We start from the raw sequence: 22045 nt of genomic DNA, 5'->3' as shown, positions 1-22045 counted from the left end.
AGGGAGAAGTGGGCTTCCTGCTGAGCGGGGAGCCCGATGCGGGGCTCCATCCCAGGACACTGGGATCATGACCTGAGCTGAAGGCAGACGCTTAATGACTGAGCCACCCAGGCACCCCAATTGTTACAGCTTTTAACAATAGTATAACAAAAAATGAGTTTAGGAAATAATTGGCTGATTTTCAAGAATAAATTAAGAATCTCAGAGTGTTGGGGAAAGCAAATGCTTCTGGGCCTAAAACAGGACAGATAAGACTGAAAAAGGCTTAGAGGAAAAAGACTTATCAATGTTTCTCATTAACCAAAAGAACTCAGCCCTAGGGCTGAGATCACATCAAGAATATTGCTTTTCATTATAGCCCATTATTTAAGCTGCCTCAAAGAAGCTGTCATTAAGTTAGAGGCAAGGATTAATGCAAGTACACAATGAAATGAAAAGATTTAAAATTTTGTCTCGGAAATAACTTTGGATGTAGTTACAGGCAAATGGAGCTGACTGAAAGCAAAATGACCAGAAGTCACTTAATTTTCTAAGGGATTTGTGTTGCCAAAGTAAGTGTGAGCCTGGCTTGAAAAAACTTTTGCCTATTTCTCTATAAAACAACCCCAGCACCATTAGAAAATGTGTTACCAAATTTGTATAGCTCATAAGCAGGGCTCAACACTCATTTCAAATATGGCCATGGAATTTAATGACCAGGAAGAACTTACAAAGTGCAAAGCCAAGTGCAAAGTGCATTGCCATAGAGAACAACAGACACTTCCATAGCCTGCGGAGGAGACTTCGCAATGTTTGCCCATCAGGTTCTCTCTGTGCCATGGACCAATGACTGATGTGTGGATGGTAATTTTTGGATGGTAATTTTTATTACAGATATCCTAGGTCCACCATTGTGTATTGGGTATAGCAGTGGGCAGAAAACTTGTCTTCTTAGTTTGATTGTCTAATGAGAAAACTGTACATCACCAAGAGGTCCTGGGCTTTGAGTTACATGCTATAACAGAGGAGAGAAGAGGAGAGTGTGATATACATGTGGGAATAAGGGCGTGCATGAGTATGTCGTGACCAGAGGCATGGGTTCTGGCAGAGACTTCCAACTGTCTGGTAAAATCCATTCTACCTTTATTCTGGGCACAGGGCTTGAGTTTTCCCAGACTCCCTTGCAGTTAAGTGTTGTGGTGTGACTGCATACTAGTTAATAGAATGTGAGTCGAGAAATGGCCATTCTCCACCCCCCTCCTTTTGGTTGTTGATTTATGGGAGGGATGGATTAAACCTCCCATGTAGTGCTCCTACTTATTATTTCCGTCTTCTGGAATGGTGATGTCCAGAGAAACTTTGGAAACCATGTTTTGGCAATGGCAAAGATGCCATTAGCTTAGATCCATGAATGACTATGTGAAGGAGAATCTCTATTCTCCACTGACCTGGAATATTTCTGTACCATTACCTGGACAAAAAAATAAACTTCTTATGTGTTAGCATCATTATATTTTGGTTCTTAAACTGCTCTAATTAAAGCCACATGTGGTCTACTGGGTGAGATAATGTAGCAGTAATTTCAGGCAGTGACAATACTCAGACTCAAAGGGAGGGTGGCAAACAGCCTGATTAGGTTTGAAATCATGACCACATCAGGTCCTGAGGATACAGAGAAGTATCTCTCACAGGAAGAGGGCTATCTAAGTGGTCAGCAACCAGATGGAAGAGTTAGGATTCAAGTCCATTTTCCAATCCTAGTAGAGGAATTGTGGGAAAAGCTATTCTTATAAATCAAAAAATCAGTATTGGTCACTTTAAGAAACCTTTTCCAACTACCAGGAAACAGTACTATTCTCATTTCCAAGTGTGTCTACAGAATATTTGAGAAAAAAGAAAAAAAACATAAACTCTTGGTCTGTCCTAGTTTTTTTTCAAAAAAAATTTTTTTTTTTAGAGGGAGAGAGAGACAGAGAGCGTGCATGTGCACAGGGAAGGGGCTTCGGGAGAGAGAGAGAGAGAGAGAGAGAGAGAGAATCTTAAGCAGGATACACACTCAGCATGTGTCTGACACAGGGCTCAATCTCACGACCCTAAGATCATGACTTGAGCCGAAATCAAGAGTCAGATGCTTAACCAACTAAGCCACCCAGGCCCTCCTTGGTCTATCCTAGTTTTGATTTCAAGAAGAGTTACTAGACGTATATGTAATAATGTATCATTGTGGTGGGCTCTATTCTGAGCACAGTGGTGGAGCTATGATGTGAAGATCCTCTGTACTGCCCTCGAGACTCTCGTGGTACACACTGGAAATAAGAGAAGAGTAAATCACATGATACGAGAGGTCATGCTCTATAGCTGTATTAAACAAGAATAAGGGGAGAATGCTGGGAACTTGGACTTGCATGTATTGGAAGCTTTGTAAAACTCTGAGGTGAGGAGATCAAAACAAATTATTAAAGATTTTAAAAAATTATGACATGGTTATCATTACATAGAGGATTGTATTTAGCTTTAGAAGTGAAAAAGAACTGTTTTATGTCCATGGAAATGGACAACATAACTCCTATACCTTTTGCTCCAATGGTCCAGGTGAGAGAGATGACAGCTTCTTTTGCTTTCCTTTTGGGTTTTCTTTATAAGCCCCTGTGGGAACCATGGTCGCTGCTGAATGGGGTGGCTATCAGATATCTGGGAATAAACCCTATCCCCTAGCAGACTTAGTGTGAGGGGGAAAAGAATGCATGATTTTCTGCCTCCTGTTGCTGGGCCGGCCCTCTGCTATTGCTTCCTCGGGTTCTAAGAGGAAGAAGTAGCCTGATTCTTTCAAACAAGATTTAAATGATGTTAAATTTTTTGAGCTCATGGAAGATCATATACATACCTACTCCTAACACTGCACCAAACTCATATATGTCTTACTATGAAAAAAATAGCTTTTAAGACGGCAACATGTTAAAAAAAAAAAAGGATCAGATTCCTTTTAAAACGTACAGACCAAGTTATTTTATTGATGAATTTTTCTGTTTTGCACGTTCTTTGAAACATTTATCCTTCAACTTTCAAGGATGATTTTTGCCGAGTCATAGCACATTTCGAGCACACCCACAAACGTGTTTCATGAGATATGGACAATGGTGCGATACCAAGGTATTGCTGGTGTTCAGTTTTAACATAGAGCTCTAGCTTCGAGATATTCAACAGGATCCTGCAATGTTGGTACCACTTCACTTTAAATTAGTGCCTCTTAGCAACAAGAAAAAAGAAACTATTGGATATTGCTTCATATTGTTTTCTGAACTTATTAATTTATGCACCCGTATATATATATATATATATATATTTTTTTTTTTTTTAGTTAGCAGTAAACACACTGTTTTCTACATTTTCAAGAATAAACTTGTACCTATCTCAAGGGTTTTCTGAAGATCACACTAAGCATTTAAAACAATGTTTGGCACATGGTAAATGCTCAATAAATGTTAACATATCATTAACCATGAAGTTTGTGTTTAAAATAAATTTAAATGCTAAAATATTTCTTGAATGCTTAATTGTACTATGGTGCTATGGTAATAAAAAAGAAAAAAAAAAAACGAAGCTTGTTTCTGCTAAGACCTTAAAATCTAAGACATATACTGTCAATGTTCTCATTTATGTAGATAGCAAAATGAAACAAATCATTGTTATAATTACAACCAGGTCATGTAAGGAGAAGAGACAGTTTAGGAAGGTTTATGAATCCAGAAAGCACCCAGAATTAGAAAAGAGAATCCTCTTTTTGAAGAGAATCTGTCTTTTTTTTTATGTTCAGTTAGCCAGCATGTAGTACATCATAAGTTTTTGTTGTAGTTTTCAACTGTTCATTAGTTGCGAAGAGAATGTGTCAACATGATCAAAACTTCCTGGGTTCAAAAGTCAGTAGAATCAGTGATTCCGAAAAGAATGGCTATGCTTCTGTCAGTTTAATAGTTGTTTAATATCTAAAAAATAGTGATTTCTTACTTTGAGGAAATTTTTTCTGGTAAATTATATACACTATGACACTTGAGAGTTACACAATATTTAATTTGTAGGTTGGTTCCCTTATTAGCTGTTAAGCACAAATGTCAAGAATGTTTTTCCTTAACACTCTGACTCTGCATATGCATTCCAACTAATTCTCTAAGAAAGGAAAGAAAGCAAGTCAGATGTACTACGAGAGGGGAAGGCTTTTTTTTTTTCCAATTACAAAACCCTATAGTGAGTGAGTGAGTGTGTTGGATGTTTTAAAAATGATGAAAATTAGTAGGTTACCTCCTTTTATCACTGAGATCCAATTTTTCTAAACCTATTGTCTTCAAAACAAACCTACTTTTTCAATTTAATCTCAAGTAACATTTTAAAGCTACTAATGACAACTGAAATCTTAAAAGACAACTGATTTCGTTTTGTACATCTAATCAGTGAAAGCGCATATTGTCATGTTCCAGCGACAAAAGATAAGAAAAACTGGTTTTTCTATTTTGCACAGCAAAAAATGAGATGGCAGAAAGAAATGAGGGAACAGCCTTCAAAGGCTCAATATTTCCACGGGGCATGTAAAGTGGATTGGCTATAGAACTCTATGCTGCTTTGCTGGTGGCGAGGAAGGAAGAGTTTGTCACAGGTGATGTTAATCAGAGCTGCCATTTACTGAGCACCTCCTGGGTGCTGGGCATGCCCTCCATACCTCATTTCACACCAATGTCAAGGCATTTTTGCCAGGCAGTTAGTCTCACCCTCACATTGCAGATAAGGAAACTGAAGTTATGTGAGTAAACAAGCAAGTGTTCGAACTCTGGATCCAAAATTGATTCTTTTTCCATACCGTGCCAGATGAAGCCTTTATAGCACTATGAGTAATGCCATTTTAAATATTAAGAAAAGAGCATGTTTTGTGAAGCCTCACAGGAGCCACAAAAATGAATTAAAGTCCCTGCTCCCAAGGACTCACAGTTAAGTAGGGGATAGAATTCAGATCATAATAAATGCAGCACAAGATGTACACATGCTGTGAGGATTCAGACTCCATGTTTCCATCTAGAAGCTGAAACTGAGTTATCGGTCAGTCGCCAGCACACGTACTTCAGCTGAACAGAGCTGAGGGCAAAAGACGCTCATTACATAGATACCCACTGACTCAGGGATAAGCCTGTGCGTGATACTGGGTAGAATTTTGTGTTGATTTTTGCTTGGATGACATTTGGCTCTTAGGAGTTTCTTATGAGAAATGTGCTGCATTTGATAAGACAAATACTTAGAATAAACCAGAAGGCTCTTGATCCATTACTGCATATTAATATACTAAGATACCCCTTCCACCATGTCATTCCTTGGCTCCCCATGTTCTTCCTTCACAAGTTCCTCACCTTTCTCCATTCATTTCCCTTTATGTAGATCCTCTGCTCACACTTACACAAACACACACCGAGGCCTGAAGGATCAAATTTTCTAAACAGCTTCACTCCCACCCCTGACTCTGGTCTCAATTTTAAGAAATTCAACATGAACCATTCATGTTGGCCTCCAAGGTAAGATTTCTTTACTATCGTCTTAGGCTGACCGAATTATAAAACTATAAAGACCATAGGGTAATTTCTTCCTACAAACATTAAGTTCAAATGTGAAAAGTCCATAGGTAGAAGTACAGAGAAATTAACTGGAAAAGTTCCAGGAGGTTAATGTAATTCATACTTTAATTATTCTCTGAATTCTCTTGCTCTTGTTGAGAAGGGACAGCCACTCTAGTCTATTGCCTTTGATTTGTAAATTACTTTAGAGACAAGCTTAGTCTCCTGTTCTCTCTTGGCTCAACATTTTATTTTTATTGAAAAAATACATTTAAAATTGCCTTGGTGCTTGAGTAATTCACTTGATTAAATTAACCCAGTAATACTGCTAAACTACTTTAAAAATATGTAATAACAGAAATGTGCTATTCTTTTTTATTATGTTATAATAAAACATACATTATAATAAAACATACATACATTACATCATTAGTTTTTGATGTAGTGCTCCATGATTCATTGTTTGCGTATAACACCCAGTGCTCCATTCAGCTATTCTTATTTTCAGTTAAATAGTCAATTTAATACAAGAACACTCTCAGAACAAACAAGTAGGTTAAGATTTAGATTTTGTAATTTATTTTAAAAAATTTAAGTTGCCGGGCCCAAATATGTACACAATATTATTTACTTAATTATCACACAATGAAAAGCCACATGGATTTTTAGTAATTTGGAAATAGACTATTACAGGAGGGTACTTCTCTGTTTTTATATTGCCTTTTAAGTTTTACTATAAATGAGTGATAGCTGTATGGTTACAAAGCCTTCGTCTCATATCTAGAAATTTCTTTTGGATTATTTAGGCTAATTTTCAAAGCTTTATTAAGGACAAAGTAGGGCTGGATGGATTAAAGAATTCAATTGAGAATATAGAACAACCTATTAAAATATTCACCTGCTTGTCAAGTTTGCACGTCTTATTGCATTTATAGAGTTACTAAGTTTCATTATACTGCATTTAGAGAGTTATTCAGTTTGCAAGGAAAAGTCATTAATTCTTTTCTTTGTCAGGACACCATGACCTCTTACATAAATAACTCTGCCAGGGGAACGCAATGCATCAGTCAGTGCCCTGGAAGAGTTAACACTCGACCGTCAGAAAATTCTTTTAAATAGGTCATTCATACATGTATAACATCTCACTTCTTAAAGTGGGAAAACCCTTTTGTGTTGATTTATGCATTAGAGGATGAATATGTCATTTTATACATCTATATCTATGTTATCTATAACGTATGTGTTTACACATGCATATACGTAAGGCATCTCCAAGCACAAGCTTTATGAGTGTGACTGAACGATCATCATCATCAGTGTCATACCCTATCTTGCAGTGGAAGGAAATGTTAGGATCTCAGGTCCCCTTAATATATTTAAAACAGTGACAAGTCTCAGAAGTTTGGAATGAGAACTTAGATACCATCCAGACGTTACAAGCCTTTCATTTGACAGCACAATCATTGAACTACAATAAAATCGAATAAGTCATAAAGAACTGCAGGTGAAGCCAACTGGAGTTTGGGGATCAGAATTCTAAATCAATTAATTATAAAAATAATGCTAACACACCAAAGCAAGCATGAAAGGAAATAATTGTTCTTCATTTTGAAATGTTAATGAGTAGAGACGTTTTCCATCATTGAGTCACTGGACTCATCATGATGAAATTTTCATCCTGAAGTTGTACTGCTTAGGAAGGTGTACAATATATTGGAGTATATAATTCACACATTCATTTTTCTTTTGACTGAAGTCTTGTGTCTTTGACTTCTTCCAAAATTTGGCTTGAGGAGCAGATTCTCATGAATTACTTTTCTGTGGAAGGATTATAGAGGGGGGGAAAAAAAGCAATAGTATGAGACATAGTTCTATTTAAGCACAATAGGAAATTAATACATAGAATACACTTCAGAATTCTACATTCTCACAGAGTTGTCCTTGAATATAATTATTAGGAAATGAAAGGAATTTTCTTTCAGATGAGCATTATTAGAGAATAATATGTAAAGAAAGAATTTCTTAGAAAATCTATTCTAAAAGCCTTAGAGAAGGCACAAACATAATTACTCTGCTCCTAAGTTCTACAGAGATGAGAAGCTAACACAGAAATTGTATGGGGGCTGAATATAGTGAGAAGGCAGCAACTGATAAGTGAGTTGAATTACATATATGTTTCTGAACCTCAGGCAAACTCCCTCATCTATAATCTTTCTTGGGAATAATTTTGTTCCTTGGACATTAGCAAGGAGCAGTCTGTACAGCACCTCACTGCTAAATTCCTCTCTGATACTAGCACGTGGGGAAAGGGCGCTGGGTTTGTCTCTTTCATCAAATCTGACCCTCAACGTTTCTTAGCTAGAAAGTTGGATTTATGTTACTCCTGGAGAGTACACTAAAGGGATGAGAAGAGCTTTTGCTCTTGTGAAAGTGGAGTGTTTTCCACAGTTTTCTTCCATTTGGGTATCACAGGAACTGTGTATCCCAAACATTTTCCTGTGAGAAATGAGTTATTGGAATCACCCACGGCCATCACGATGGATAGCTAACTCAGATCCACCTATTCTCACTTCCTATCAGGTATAAACTATGCGCAAGTTCAAGGGCATTAAAGTAATTCATACCCTAACATTTCCAGTTCTCGTTGAGATGACACGGTCCCTCTGTCTCTTATTGTCTTTGACTTGCACATTTCTTTTCAGCAGTATGCTACAAAAATAGGACTAGAGCATTTTTAAATACTTTATATATTTCCCAATATTTCCTGTGAGGTGGGATCAGATTTTATAAACCATTTCACTAACTTCCTAAGACACATTTAATAACTTCATGTGCACAAATATGGGGAAATGAAAAGAAGCCTGAAATTTGGTTCATCTGACTTTCCCCTGTCTTTCCACATATTTGAGGCATGAACTGGGAACAAAAGCATTCATCTTGCCAATATAGAAATGGACATAATTCCCTGGGGACAGCATAATCTGTCTTCTCCCATGCCTTTTGTCATGTCCTTCTGCCCGTAACTGCCTTGTCTTGCCCTGGGTAATGTTCATGGCTTTGGGTGGTAAGTGCTCCATTTTAGAAATAGCATGAAAACATATTTTTTTGAAATAATGCATAATGTAGATTAAAAAACACGTATTAGTTCCACCTGCAAGTCCTATAACAAGGTAGCCTTTAGTAAATGAAGTGAATCTGGCACATGACTCCAAACTTTGTTAAGTATCAGCAGATTGGGTTTTACTAACCTTTTTCCCTGAGAACTTTGTATATGCCATTTACTCTATAGAGCATGACCTTCCTGGGACTAAGTAATTATGTAACAATCATGGTTAAGCTTCAAGAACAATCCACAAGATAACTTGATGAGGCAAGTCCTGCCTATAGGTTATGTAGCTGGAGTGAATCTTTAAAACTTTCTTTCCTCACTGCAAAGTCTAGGAAACCCAGCAAGTCCTTTGAAGATAAGTGCTTAGTCCCAGGTTAAAACTAGAATCCAAAAATGTACAGGTCTTCAGTTCTATCATGATTTTTTTTTTTTAAAGATTTTATTTATTTGACAGAGAGAGACACAGCGAGAGAAGAAACACAAGCAGGGGGAGTGGGAGAGGGAGAAGCAGGCTTCCCGCTGAGCAGGGAGCCCGACGCGGGGCTCGATCCCAGGACCCCGGGATCATGACCTGAGCCAAAGGCAGACGCTTAACGACTGAGCCACCCAGGCGCCCCTCTATCATGATTTTTTAAAAAGATTTTATTTATTTATTTGAGAGAGAGAGAAAGAGAGCTGGGGGAAGGCAGAGGAAGAGGGAGAGAGAGGATCTCCAGCAGGCTTCCCACTGAGTGCAGAGCACAGGCAGGGTTGGATCCCAAGACCCTGATCATGACCTGAGCCGAAACCAAGAGTCAGATGCTCAACTGATTGAGCCACCCAGGCGCCCCTGTCATGATTTTTTTTTGTAATTATGGAAAAACCTTAGTCAATTTTGTAGGCGGAGTTAGGTCCTTTTTACTTGAGCCTTAGAGCCCATCCTAGAGATTCGTTCTTGGTGGACATCTCCCAAGATAGATATCACTTGGGCTTATGCTTCAGGTGACATCTAATAGGAACTATATGCTCAATTATCGAAGTTATACAAGGGGCCATAATGAATGAAATAAATGAAATTGGCTTGGTATTTAAGCCAATAGCTGAGGCAGCAACCACTACTCAGCTCTTAGGAATTCCTATCAAGCTGGTACAGAGGCTCCAGACTTATTAGAGTTTACATTTCTTTCTCTAAGGGAGTACTAATATTTGGGTGTTTTTTAACGTAAAAATCTCCTATTTTTTTAAGTTGGCAACGAATGCTCTTTTTAAAAACCACTCTGTAGGCTAATACTGTTCTGTGTGAACAAAATTCACCTGCAGTTTTCCATGTGTTGTATATCTACTTAACACATGCAGGTGGAAATGAAAACAGGGGACCAAATGACCGGCCAGCTGTGCAGAGGAGGTCATCTGGGTGTGGAACCTTCATTACTTATTAGAGCTAACAGGCATTAGCACTTCCTATGGCCAAGAACTGTTCTAAATGCTTTACTTGTTGTAGCTCATTTAATGAAACTCCATGAGGTCAACATTTTCATTACGTCCATATTAAATTATCTCCACATTAACTATCATTATCTCCATAGTTGGAGCTTGCTCACAGTTACACAGCTAGTAAGTGTTGGAGTATAGATTCAAATCCAGGTCTGGCTGTAGATCAGGGGTTATTAAACTATATCCACTGTAGGGTCTCCTATACACAACTTTGCAGTTTGGAAAATATGAAGTATACAAAAGAACTTAACTTTTGCTTTTACTTATAGTATTTGTTTTACCTTTTTTTTTAAAAGACACTTTCTGCCTAAGGAATAATTTCACTATGCTGAAGACAAATGTTCAAATAAAAAAAAATCTTACAGAGGTAGCATTGATGAAATAGAATATAAATGAATCCTAATTGGGCATACCCCTCCCAACTCAGAAAGAAGTAACTAATTTATTTCCCTCCAAAAAAGGCAAAAGGCATTAAGAATATTAGCACCAACCTGGATTCCTTGTTTCTACAAAACTTCAGAGTCTGCGTCTTCTGGGGATGAAGATTGGACAGGAAGTGAACTTTTCTATGGATAAAAACCAGACAAATATTAATGCCACAATTTTAGAAACTTAAGACCTTATAAAGAAAAATGCCTCAAGTTCAAAACTTTTTTTGTGTGTTTTGGCTAACGTTTGTTTTCTTTTGATTAAGATGTGCTTTGTAGAGGTTACTTTCAGAAAAATTCACAATTTCATAGATATTTACAAACTTTGATTTCAACTTGTATTTATCTTTTGAAATAGTATTTGATATTTCCATAGGTGAATTAACCCCAGACATTGACTTTCATATTTCCCTGCTATAATGAAAAGCTAAAATGGAAAGGGTTAAAAAAAAAAAAAAAAGAGGTAAGATCTCTTAGCCTATTGATCATGATCCGGTTTTTCTATATACAAATAGAAGATTTTCTCTGAATTTTGCCAACTAAGTATCTTATTGACTTTTCTAGATTTTAGATCATCAGCCAAGAGAGACGACAACTCATTCTGACATATCCACTCGATCACAAGGAGATGATTTTCCCCCAGTGTTTATACAGTGGACCAGAGAACTCATCACCTTACATTCAAGTCTTTACAACATCCCTCTCTTCTTCCATCACAACAAGCACTCTCAATGACTTTTATTAAGAAGTATTCTTTAGAGAAGATACATTTACATGGAGTGATGATAATCAATCATGGGTTTAGACCATTATAGAAGTCACCTACTAGAAGTTGTTGTTATACCCCTGTCATTGCAAAGTTGTTACCCCTCTAAATAAGCCTTTTTAAAAGAATATATATAGTGGTTATAGTGTGGAGATCACAAAGAGAGATCAAGAACAGAGGATGAACGAGAACTCAACTGTACCATTCTTTGGTGACCAGATACTTAATAATCTAGGATTACATTCTAATTATGGCATCAGAACACACACACAAATGTTGTATCTTAAACATCTTAGATATAAAGTTATAGTAAAGGTTATGTGCTTTGGAATGCTGTGTCATACGGATTTAAAGTTAGCTTTAGTGATGAAGAAAATCACTAAACACATGGAAAACACATGGGTGGGGTTTGAAAAATTTGTATCAGGAAATATGAGACTAAAAAACAGCAAAAATTTTAAACATATGTAAATATATCATGTTATTTTAAATATTTTGCACACAAGTTAAAGTACATACTATATTTAGAAATTTGATTGTTTCATCTATATCCATCAAACTATATTAAATTAAGTGAGACAAAAACTTTGGAAAATTTTTCATTGGAAAATGGGGGAGAGTTTTATATTTCGGGTTCCTTTATAGGGCAAATGCAAAAAAAAACACAAAAAACAAAAAACATTCCACTAGAATAACCCAGTGACTTTTATGTGTCCAGTTGAAAAAGATGGGAGTTTTATGCAGTTTTGTTTCTCTTTGAGTTTAACTGAACTCAGAGGAATAGAGTTGTTCACACAAGCACTTACAGCAAAATTATAAACTGAATTCTCACCTTTGTCAGTTGGCCAATACAGAAGGCAAATGAGAGGATAGTTATAATGATACCAAGCATTACTGCATAAATAATCCCTATTATCACTATGGGAGAAAAAGAGAACAGAAAATTACAAAAGTATGAGATAAGCTACCTCATATCAACTAAAAAATAAAACAGATAAAATCAGAGTAATATCACTTTGCCTTTCTATAGAAAATCCATTAATATGCTTTTATGTATATTATATATTTTTAAAAATTAGGTTTTTCACAGTAACCATGTGGGAGACTGGAACTTTGAGCACTAACATCTTTGTGCAAGGTCACACATCTAATGACAACCAAGGTTTCAGAGTTCCAACTCACTCCCATTGTTCTTTACAGGACCCCACAAGCATAATTATGGAGAAGAGCCATGTGGACATTCTACCTTGATATGGAAAAAACCACAAACTCATAGTTTCAAAGTTATGAGAGAAAATAATGTCTTGATATACAAAAGGGTATTGGGCAGATCATTGAATCAGCAGTTTTGGAGGAAATAAACTCAATATAATATACACTAATATGATATAAAATGTGTACACCCATTAGTATAATTCTAATGTAATATACAAAATACACTACACTGGAAATATACTAAAAATACTTCTCAAATCTTTTACATGTTGAGAATGAAACAAAATTTAAGTTAGAGGTAGTCTTGCCTATTCATGCATATTTGTTGTGCTTTCAAATGAAGTAAATAGAACTGAAGGCAAGACATACAAGTAAAATGGCATGTTTATTTGGTTAATTTATATTTAAAAGACTTATTACTGATTTTTTAAAAAGTAAAAGTAGTTTTTCCTGCCACTGGTATTGCCCAGCCTTCCTGTCCATGTAGCTTTAACTCATGAGCTAGTGACTCGACAATCCATTTTTCTTGTGTGAAGAATGGATGTAGGCCAAGTGTGAAGGGAGGCTTAGAAAGGCGGAATAGTAAATGAGCACATAAATCAACCAAAGCCAGATCCACAGCAGCACCTAAGAAGTGGGGATGGCAGTCCTCCAGTCAGAGAGGGTTGTGAGGATAATCCTAAAGTGGTAGCATAGGGCCCCAAACAAATCAGAATTGAGATATAAATGGTCTATATTTATTCCTGATATGTGCCAAGTAATCAGATGATTTTAAGCTCCTTGCTTTCTTTACAAGTAGGAAACAAGGAAGTTCAATTGTTTTATAAGCTTCTACGAGACTTCTCTCAAGTACCCATGGCTGGTTAGAAAGTTAAAAAATCTAAATTAAAAGAATAATTATCAAATTATGTACTGCTAGTTCCAAAATATTTAGGAAAATAAGAAATGCATATTTTAATTTTAAAAAGAACATATTTTCCTTGCCTTTACAATTTCGTATCATGAAAGTTAATAATATACCCTCTTCTGTTTTAAAACCTGATACTTCTTGGGGTGCCTCGGTGGCTAAGTCAGTTAGGTCTCTGACTCTTGGTTCTGGTTCAGGTCATGATCTTGGGGTCATCAGATGGAGCCCCACATTGGGCTCTGTGGTTAACATGGAGTCTGCTTGAGATTCTTTTGTTCTTCCTCTCCCTCCCCATCTGCTCCTCCCCACTCTCTCTCTTTCTCAAACAAATAAATAAAATCCTTAAAGAAATTAAAAAGATAAGAATTGATGCTTCTTATTTTCTTAGGCATTTGGAACTAGCAATGTGTCATTTAAGATGAAATTATTGTGATTCTATGTCAAGTATTAACATACCTGGTTCAGATAAAGTGTGGTCAATTTGTTGCCTTGCTCCTAAAAACACAAAATTTCAAAATAAAGTCAGAATATATAGGGTGTATCTTTAAAGTTCCATTTTAGAATTACATTATTTAGTGAGTTTCTTTTTATTAACTGTGTTTGGGAAGCTATTGTTCAATTTTAAATAGCTAGTAAAACTTCTGAGGCAATGTGTCAATTTTAACATTAGTAATTCCACTATCTACTTTCAACTACCCAACAGGTATTCATGGGTCAGACATTTGCAAACCATCTCCTTAAATGAAGGAAAGGGTATGAGAAAGTACTGGAAGAACCACTTATTGACTTGTACAAGAAGCAGTGCATTTAAAAATATATGTAAAATTGCGGAGAAGAAGGGCGACCCAATGAGCCATCACCCCACGTAAACTTCAGTCCAAACCCAAGAGAGGTCATGTTGGTACCAACTTTCTAGCTTTACACCACAGCCGCCATCTGAATCCAAATCCTTATTGTGTCTCATCTGAGCTTTTGACCACTGTTGCACTGGATTTCCCATCTGCAGAAGTTTCTGGTTTGTTGCCTCAATGCACCTGAAAGCACCATTAGCGTTCACCTGATTATGTTTCTTTCTCTGCAGTCACCAGTGCTATTTTATGTCATGAAGTAGTAAGACTACTACAGCCTTACAGTTTTCTTGAATTTAGTTATTACAAATAACATATGTTACCGCACGGTAACATGGTATGGTATCATGTAGTCAGGGACTTGGCTATATTGGGTCATTCTTTAGAGGTTATGTTTAAAGGTTAATGGGGGCTTGTCTTCTCTTTCTTCATGGCAGTTGATAGTTGTGGTTGGTGTATGTGCTCTGGAACAAAACAGGTGGGGTTTCAGTCACAGAATCTCTCTTACTAGTTATGCGGCCTTGGACAAGTTCTTTAATTGCTCTGTGCTTTAGTAATTTCTTAGGCAAAGGAAGATTGTAATACCTATCTCTTTGGCTTCCTGTGAGGATGAAATTAGGTAATGCATGAAAACACTTACAATGCCCCACCATGCTAGCCATTATTTCTAGGATTCAGGGCATGTAGCACTGCGTGTCTATATTTGACCTTTAAATGCTTTCCGGTTGGACACCATCCTGTTGGCTTCACATTGAAGTCACTTTGAAAATTAGATTGTTTCATGGAACCTAGAGCCTAATAATTAGTTCCCAGCCTTAGCCTAATTTTCTTCCCCTGGTCTCTGTTCTTAAAATCTGCTGCTTCCATTTATCCCAGTGCATTTTCTCCATGTTTCTATTAGGTAATGATCCTGCAGCTACTCTAAGTATTTGCTGAGCCTTTTTTAAAAAAATCTGGAGTATCCTGCCTAAACCCCACCTACAAGAGATAATTTCCCTTTCTACTTTCAGCCAGCTCTTGTGAAGTCATCTTTTTCTGAGAAAAATAGCCAGGGACAGCGAATGAGACCTGACCGCCCTTCTCTCATGCCCAGTGTGGCTTAAGAGTTCTCATTTACTAGGCAGTTACGATATGTCAGGCTCAGGGTGAAGCATTTTCTTATTTGATCTCTAGAGAAATATTGTAAGATGAGAACTATGGGCCCATTTGAAAATGAAGGGGACAGAAAACCCCCTGGGGACCTCACTCAGGGTTAGCAGGTGGGACAGCTGACCCTGCATGGTTTGACCCCAGCCCTCCTCACCACTGCACGATGGGTCCCTTCCATCTGGCCCACCATTTCATGGTCACAGTCAGCACTTATGTGCTCTGCTAGATTGTTTTAATTTCTTTAGCCCACAGTATTATTTCTGCGTGATATTCCAGAAGTGAGAATTCCTCTGGAGTAGGGATTGCATCTATTTGGCACTGTTTCTCAGTGTTGGTCACAGTTTTGCCACAGTGATGGGTCCAGTTGAATAGAATTGCATCATAACAATGAAGTCCAAAGCAACTATTTTAAAACATGAACAAACCCTGTTTTTTTTTTGTTTCTCTCTTTTTTCTGTTTGTTTCTTAAATTCCACGTATGAGCGAAATCATACGGTATTTGTTTTTCTCTGACTTATTTCACTTAGCATTATGCCCTGTAGATCCATCCATGTTGTTGCAAATGACAAGATTTCATTCCTTTTTATAGCTGAGTAACATTCCATTGTGTATATGTACCACATCTTCCTAATCCATGCATCTATGGATGGACACTTGGGCAGCTTCCATATCTTGGCTACTGTAAATAATGCTGCAGTAAACGTAGGGATGCATATATATTTTCCAATTAGTGTTTTCATTTTCTCCTGGTAAATATTCAGTAGTGGAATTATTGGGTCATATGGTATTTCTATTTTTAGTTTTTGTAGGAAACGCCATACTGTTTTTCACAGTGGTTGCACCAGCTTGCATTTCTACCAATAGTGAAATAGTTGAAGGCCATTAAGAGTACATCTCCTGTGATCATATTATTGTACACCTGAAACTAATACCATACTGTATATTAATTATACTTGAATTACAAAAAATTTAAAAAATGAACAAACTTTGTCCCCTGTCTGGGAGTTGTTGGTGTCTAGTAACCAAAGTGTCTTGTCCTGCACCAGGAGTGGTGAGTGATGGTTTCTCTGAGGAAACTAAACCTGTAGAAAACAGAAATTGAGAAAAAGATCAGCAATGAGGTCACTGAGTGGACTCCAGCGCATATCATAAAATGCAAATTTATCCCACGTCCCTCCCTGTGGCAGCTCCAGAATTTCTACATAGCAGGGGCTTACAGATGAGGAAACTATATCTTCATTTCCTCATGTGTAAAATGATAAAATCTGCCTCAAAATGTCATTGTAAGGACTAAAGTAGTTTTGTGCATGTGGGTACGTGTACACACCCACATTAGTGGAGTACTTGGCACATAATGAGCATGACAGACGTTGGTTATAATTTTTAACATTCTTATAAAGGGAAGAGAGACTGGAAGCTGCTTTTGCATGGCATTTTCCATAACTTTGGGAAATTGTCGATGTTAAAGAAAGGGAGAGGCTCATGATGATGACATAGGATGAAAGTTCTGCCCCGTGCCTTCCCGTCTCTACCTCCTTGGTACAATTCTACTTCGCTGGTAAAAATTAAAACCAAGACATGACTAAATTCAATTTTCTTCTGGCTTGATAGAGGGCGAGTCAATTCTAAGGTTCCCCACCCATACTTCTTTTGTCTCTTTCTAAAGTAGCATTTCAGAATTTTAATAGAATTGTAGGAAATGCTGGCTCCAGTCTAAGATTACTGGCTGAGGACCCAGATAACCAAGTGATGCAATGAATTCTAGGTTATTCTTTAGAATAAAAACATATAAGCACACAAACATGAGTACAAGGTATGTATTCTCACATATCCTTTTAAAATCTCATTAAATATATTATAAATTGATTTTTATAATTAAATAATTATACTTATATTTTAAAATTTTATAAATATAAAATTTATAAATTATTATATAAGGTTTTTATAAATTGGATTTTTTGTTTTACAAAAGTAATCTAGGGTCGTCTGGGCGGCTCAATCGGTTAAGTATCTGCCTTTGGCTCAGGTCATGATCCCAGGGTCCTGGAATCAAGCCTGTGTTGGGCTCCCTGCTCAGCAGGGAGTCTGTTTCTCCCTCTTTCCCCCTCCCCCCTCCCCTTGCTCATGGTCTCTTGATCTCTCTTTCTCTCTCAAATAAATAAGATCTTTTTTTTAAAAAGTAATCTAGATTCAATGAAGAAAAGTTGGGAAATACAAGAAAGCACCAACAACAATATAAAAGTCATCTATTATCAAACCACCCAGAGATGGACACTTTAAAGATTTTGGTGTATAGCCATCTGAAATTTAGCTATTGCATCTAAATATAGGATCATTGTGTTTAAGTATGTATAAATATGTAAATAGTGTTTAAAATATATATACTACAGACATGTACCCTATGTTGTTGAATAATCTTCATGACAAGATGTTTAATGGCTATATAGTATTCCATTGTATGAATGTATCATAGGTTAATTATCAATCTCTGACTTCGAGGTTTTATGTTATTTTTATGCTTCTGAGAGTTATAAAACACTCTTAGATAACCATCAGCATACTAAACTCCATGCATTTATCTCTGCTCATTGCTTTGAGACACTCTAGTGAGGGAAATGGTGCCCAGGTATGACGAAGATGGGGTGGAAGGGCACCTGCAGACATTCCCCAGAGAGACTGTCACCTTGGCTCCTCAACTAAATGCTCAAGGTTTCCTGGAGAATCCACACAGAATTGAAAAACGTCTTTGACATTTCTGGTCAGTCTACTCAAGGACCAAGTACTAAGACCTGCCTCTTTCTACCAGCTGCCAACGAATCCTTTCCCCCAAATTGTGCAGGCAGTGTTCATCGTCCCTTAACTGTCTGCAATGTTTTCTCCTCTCTTATAAATTCAATTTTCATCTTGTTCCTCGACTTGGTTCTACCACCTGATTCATCACATGTATTTAAACAATTGCTACACAAATGAGCTAAATAGCATGGTAAATAACATATATCTCTAAGTTAATCTTTTTTTTTTAAGATTTTATTTATTTGACAGAAAGAGAGAGAGGACACAAGCAGGAAGGACTGGGAGAGGGAGAAGTAGGCTTCCCGCCGAGCAGGGAGCCCGATGTGGGACTTGATCCCAGGATCCTGGGATCATGACCTGAGCCGAAAGCAGAGGCTTAACAACTGAGCCACCCAGGCACGCCTCTAAGTTCATCTTCGACACTCAAGTGTGATGATTTAAAAGATAATGTAAGAAGAAATACCTGATGATAGCAATACCTGATGATAGGAATTTTAAGTTTCAACATACATTGAAATCAAAATTATGGAAAGGAATATTTTTATGAAGAATCAATGAAATTACATAAAAATATAAAAAAGGATAACTAATGAACTAAAATTATCTATATCTCTTAGTTAATGTTACATCTCCTTTAGACCTTTCAGTTCAGCATAATTATTTACAGGTAGGGCATACATTTATAATCACTTTAGGACACCAAATGGGTTCTTTTGAGACATAAAACTTGTTTCCAGGGCTGCTAGTTCCCAGGGCTAGCTCATTTTGAATCCCCTCAGCATTAGAACAGTGTTTTGCTCATAATAGGTATTCAGTGAAATACTAATAGTTATAAATTTTTAGCTAATTTCTTATAGAGAAACAACCAGGTGAGTTTGCAGATTGCATCTAAAATGAACATAACAGTGAATTAAACAAGCCATATGACAAAGTGGCATCCACAGAATGAGGACAAGCATATTTGAAAAACATGCATTCACAGAAGACCAACAAAATATTTTCAACATTTCAATAACAAGCACATACTTTTAAGACCAAAAAAAATCTAAAACTGAAAAACAAAACAATCCACACCAAAGTTTTTAAGAGTTAAAAGAGTTAAAATGTTAAAAATTTAACCAAAGCCATTGAGGAGTTTTGACTGTGAACACAAATATGCCCTACTCCAGGCTTCCTAACTCTTCCGCAGGACATCAAGGACTGCCTGAGTGGGGATTTGCAGGGGTCAGATAGGGAGGTGCTCAGTCTATGGGTGGGTACCCTCTCCTCTTTGTGAACACCTATAAGACCCTGCATGACCCAGCCCCCCACCTGTCTCCCTGTCTCATTGCTTGCCCCTCAACCTTCTCTCTCCAGGCTCCAGCCATGCCAGACACATTTTGATTCCTCAAATGCACCATACTCTTAACCATGCCCATACCTTCATGCCTCCTCTTCCCTCTGCCTGATGTATTCCTTCCCACCCCCATCTGGCCTAGCTGTCTGCCTTTCAGGTCTCAGTTCAATACCATTTCCTTTTGAAGATCCTTTCTTATCTCCCCTACTTGGACCACAAACTCCATCAAGTACCCAGGGCTTGGCATGGTGTGGTAAAGGCTCAATGAAATCTTATGATTGACTGTAATCCAGATATGTCTTCCAAGGGCCCCAGTGGTTCCTGGAAACCTTGGGTATTCATTCATTTATTCATTAGTTCACAAAATTGTTTTAGCATGCCTACTTTGTGCTATGTACAAAGAATACAATAACTAACTAACTAACTCATGGTCTTCCCATCAAGGAAAGAGACACAACGATTTGATCTAAGTCTCATAATGTGTTTTAGGTGGTGGTAAAGTGCGGCACGAAGGAGGCTGTGGTCAATTCTATGGGGAGGAGGAGGAGGTGGAAAGAACTCGGGGAGGTGTTTTTGGAACTCATTTTGCAAGAACTCTAGGATTTCGACTGTGTGGATATTTAGGTACTGAGTCAGCAGTGCCAGCCATGCCCTGGAGTTTGACACATCGCTGAGGGATCTGCAAGCATCTACGGGGCTACAGCGCAACATGTGAACCGAACAACGCCGCGAGCAAACAAGGGAAACAGATGAAGAGGTTAGCAGAGCGCAGGAGCACCACGTGTTGCCGGCCCTGGTAGGGAATTCGGACTGTATCCTTAAAAGAGTGGAGAGACAATAAAGGGCTTGAGGCCAAATTTTCATTTCGGGGAGATCACTGTGAATAGTAGGTTGGAGGATGTGGGGGAAAAGAGCTTGCCCAGAACTCATCCCAAGAGGACTCTGCCTCGTGTTCAGTAGTGGCCAAGATAAGCAGGCCCTTTGTAACCAGCCATCCCTCCTCACAGAGGGTCCTTATCACTACTTGGCCTTGCCTTTGGCAGAGAAGACCTATAGTCTCAGGGCTTACTGGCATAGAAAATGACAGCATGTTGTAAAAAAAAAAATATGGCAAAGACCCAACAATAGGATCTAACATCTCTTAAAACAGATACTTTAGTGCTTTGAATTTTAAACACATGAATAAGCAAAGTATATTTAACTCTTTTTTTTTTTTTTTGTATTGATATGAGAAGATGCTTAGGGAGACAGACCTCATTAAAGTAAGTTTTGAACTTTATCAAAACCTTTTTCAGTCTCTAGCAAATAGATGTCTTTCTTCTCCAACAGCTATTTCTCAGAGGAAATGAGCATTTAGTGGAAATTTTGTTCGGAAGAAGTAGAGGCTGAAGACCAAGGTTCTAAACTGTAGTCAGAACTCAGGAATATCTAACATTGAAGGCAACACATTGTTTAGAGAAAAAAAGTCCTTGAGGTAATTTCCAAAAATTACATATACCCGATTCAAGTCCCAACTGAGAATGTTGCATTCTACTACATAAAAACTGATTGGTGGTCAAATTGATTTGAGGTTGAAATTTTCCATTTATGTTCTTAGAAATGCCTGCTTTAGTTCTCCAGATTTAGTTGCTTTGATGTAATTTCTTATTATAGTCACCTAAGGTCACCAACACAGTAAGTAAATAAATACAGTAAATAAATGCCCTAAGAGCAACTTGATAAAAAATGTTTTTAAACATCATTTCCTCAACAATCAAATATCTGGAACTGATCTATAAAAGGATCTTTGTCATAGTCTTCCTTCCATTTTCAGAAAAAAAAAAAATCTTGTATTTCAGTAGTAGTTAATACCCATGCTTGCTCAGCAGTATTTCTTACTGAAATACACAGTTTACAAAAAAATGTCAGCTTGAAGGATCAATAATTTTGCTCACTCACATAAGCTTTTCTATTTTCTAGCACTTAGTTAAATTTTAAAGAACTTCCTGGTTATTCTAAGATAGATTCACATGAGACAATTTGAAGAATTTTATCAATCACTTCAAATTAAATATACTAGCCTCTGGTTGAAAAATGTCATCTAGGAGAAACGAAAGAAGTATCTCTTTGTACATTCTCACGTGCTTAAGCTACTTTCAAAATTCAAGGTAAGGAAACTAAAATCCCACAACATGTACTCCTAACAACCACCAGGAATGTTTTGATGCTTACATTTGGCAGCAATAGCCCTCAAGTGTGTGGTTCTCCCACATTCCTTGGGCCCTAATCAGCTAACGGACATCTGTAGACATATGCAGTTACACAAAGGTGCAAAATTTCTTTGAATAAGGGGATTTTAGGCAGGGCTTTTTACAATAGAATCTTCAGTTGGGTTGACTAGGTCAAAAGCATCCAAGCAAATTTGTAACCATTAAACAGCATACATGGTTTGCCTACACCTCTTAGGGACAG

The 22045-nt window shown here is 37.3% G+C and overlaps 1 protein-coding gene across 1 annotated transcript in view; it reads right to left on the bottom strand.

Annotated features, from left to right (window-relative positions):
- Positions 1–7341: 7341 nt before the first annotated feature.
- The window catches only part of LOC118022452 (glycophorin-A-like), a 34584-nt gene continuing 19880 nt past the window's right edge, over positions 7342–22045 (bottom strand). The window contains exons 3-7 of the mRNA XM_035023215.1: positions 16452–16547; positions 13925–13963; positions 12179–12264; positions 10644–10718; positions 7342–7388 (exon numbers count right to left, since the gene is read on the bottom strand). Of these exons, the coding sequence (XP_034879106.1) occupies positions 10659–10718; positions 12179–12264; positions 13925–13963; positions 16452–16547 (281 nt within the window). The 3' untranslated portion in view covers positions 7342–7388; positions 10644–10658. The remainder of the gene's footprint in view (positions 7389–10643; positions 10719–12178; positions 12265–13924; positions 13964–16451; positions 16548–22045) is intronic.

The sequence above is a fragment of the Mirounga leonina genome, unplaced genomic scaffold (genome assembly GCF_011800145.1).
Source record: "Mirounga leonina isolate KUSES-001 unplaced genomic scaffold, KU_Mleo_1.0 Mir_176, whole genome shotgun sequence".
NCBI classification, from domain to species: domain Eukaryota; kingdom Metazoa; phylum Chordata; class Mammalia; order Carnivora; family Phocidae; genus Mirounga; species Mirounga leonina.
The sequence above is the reverse complement of the archived record's forward strand: the minus strand, read 5'-3'. Positions and strand labels throughout refer to the sequence as shown.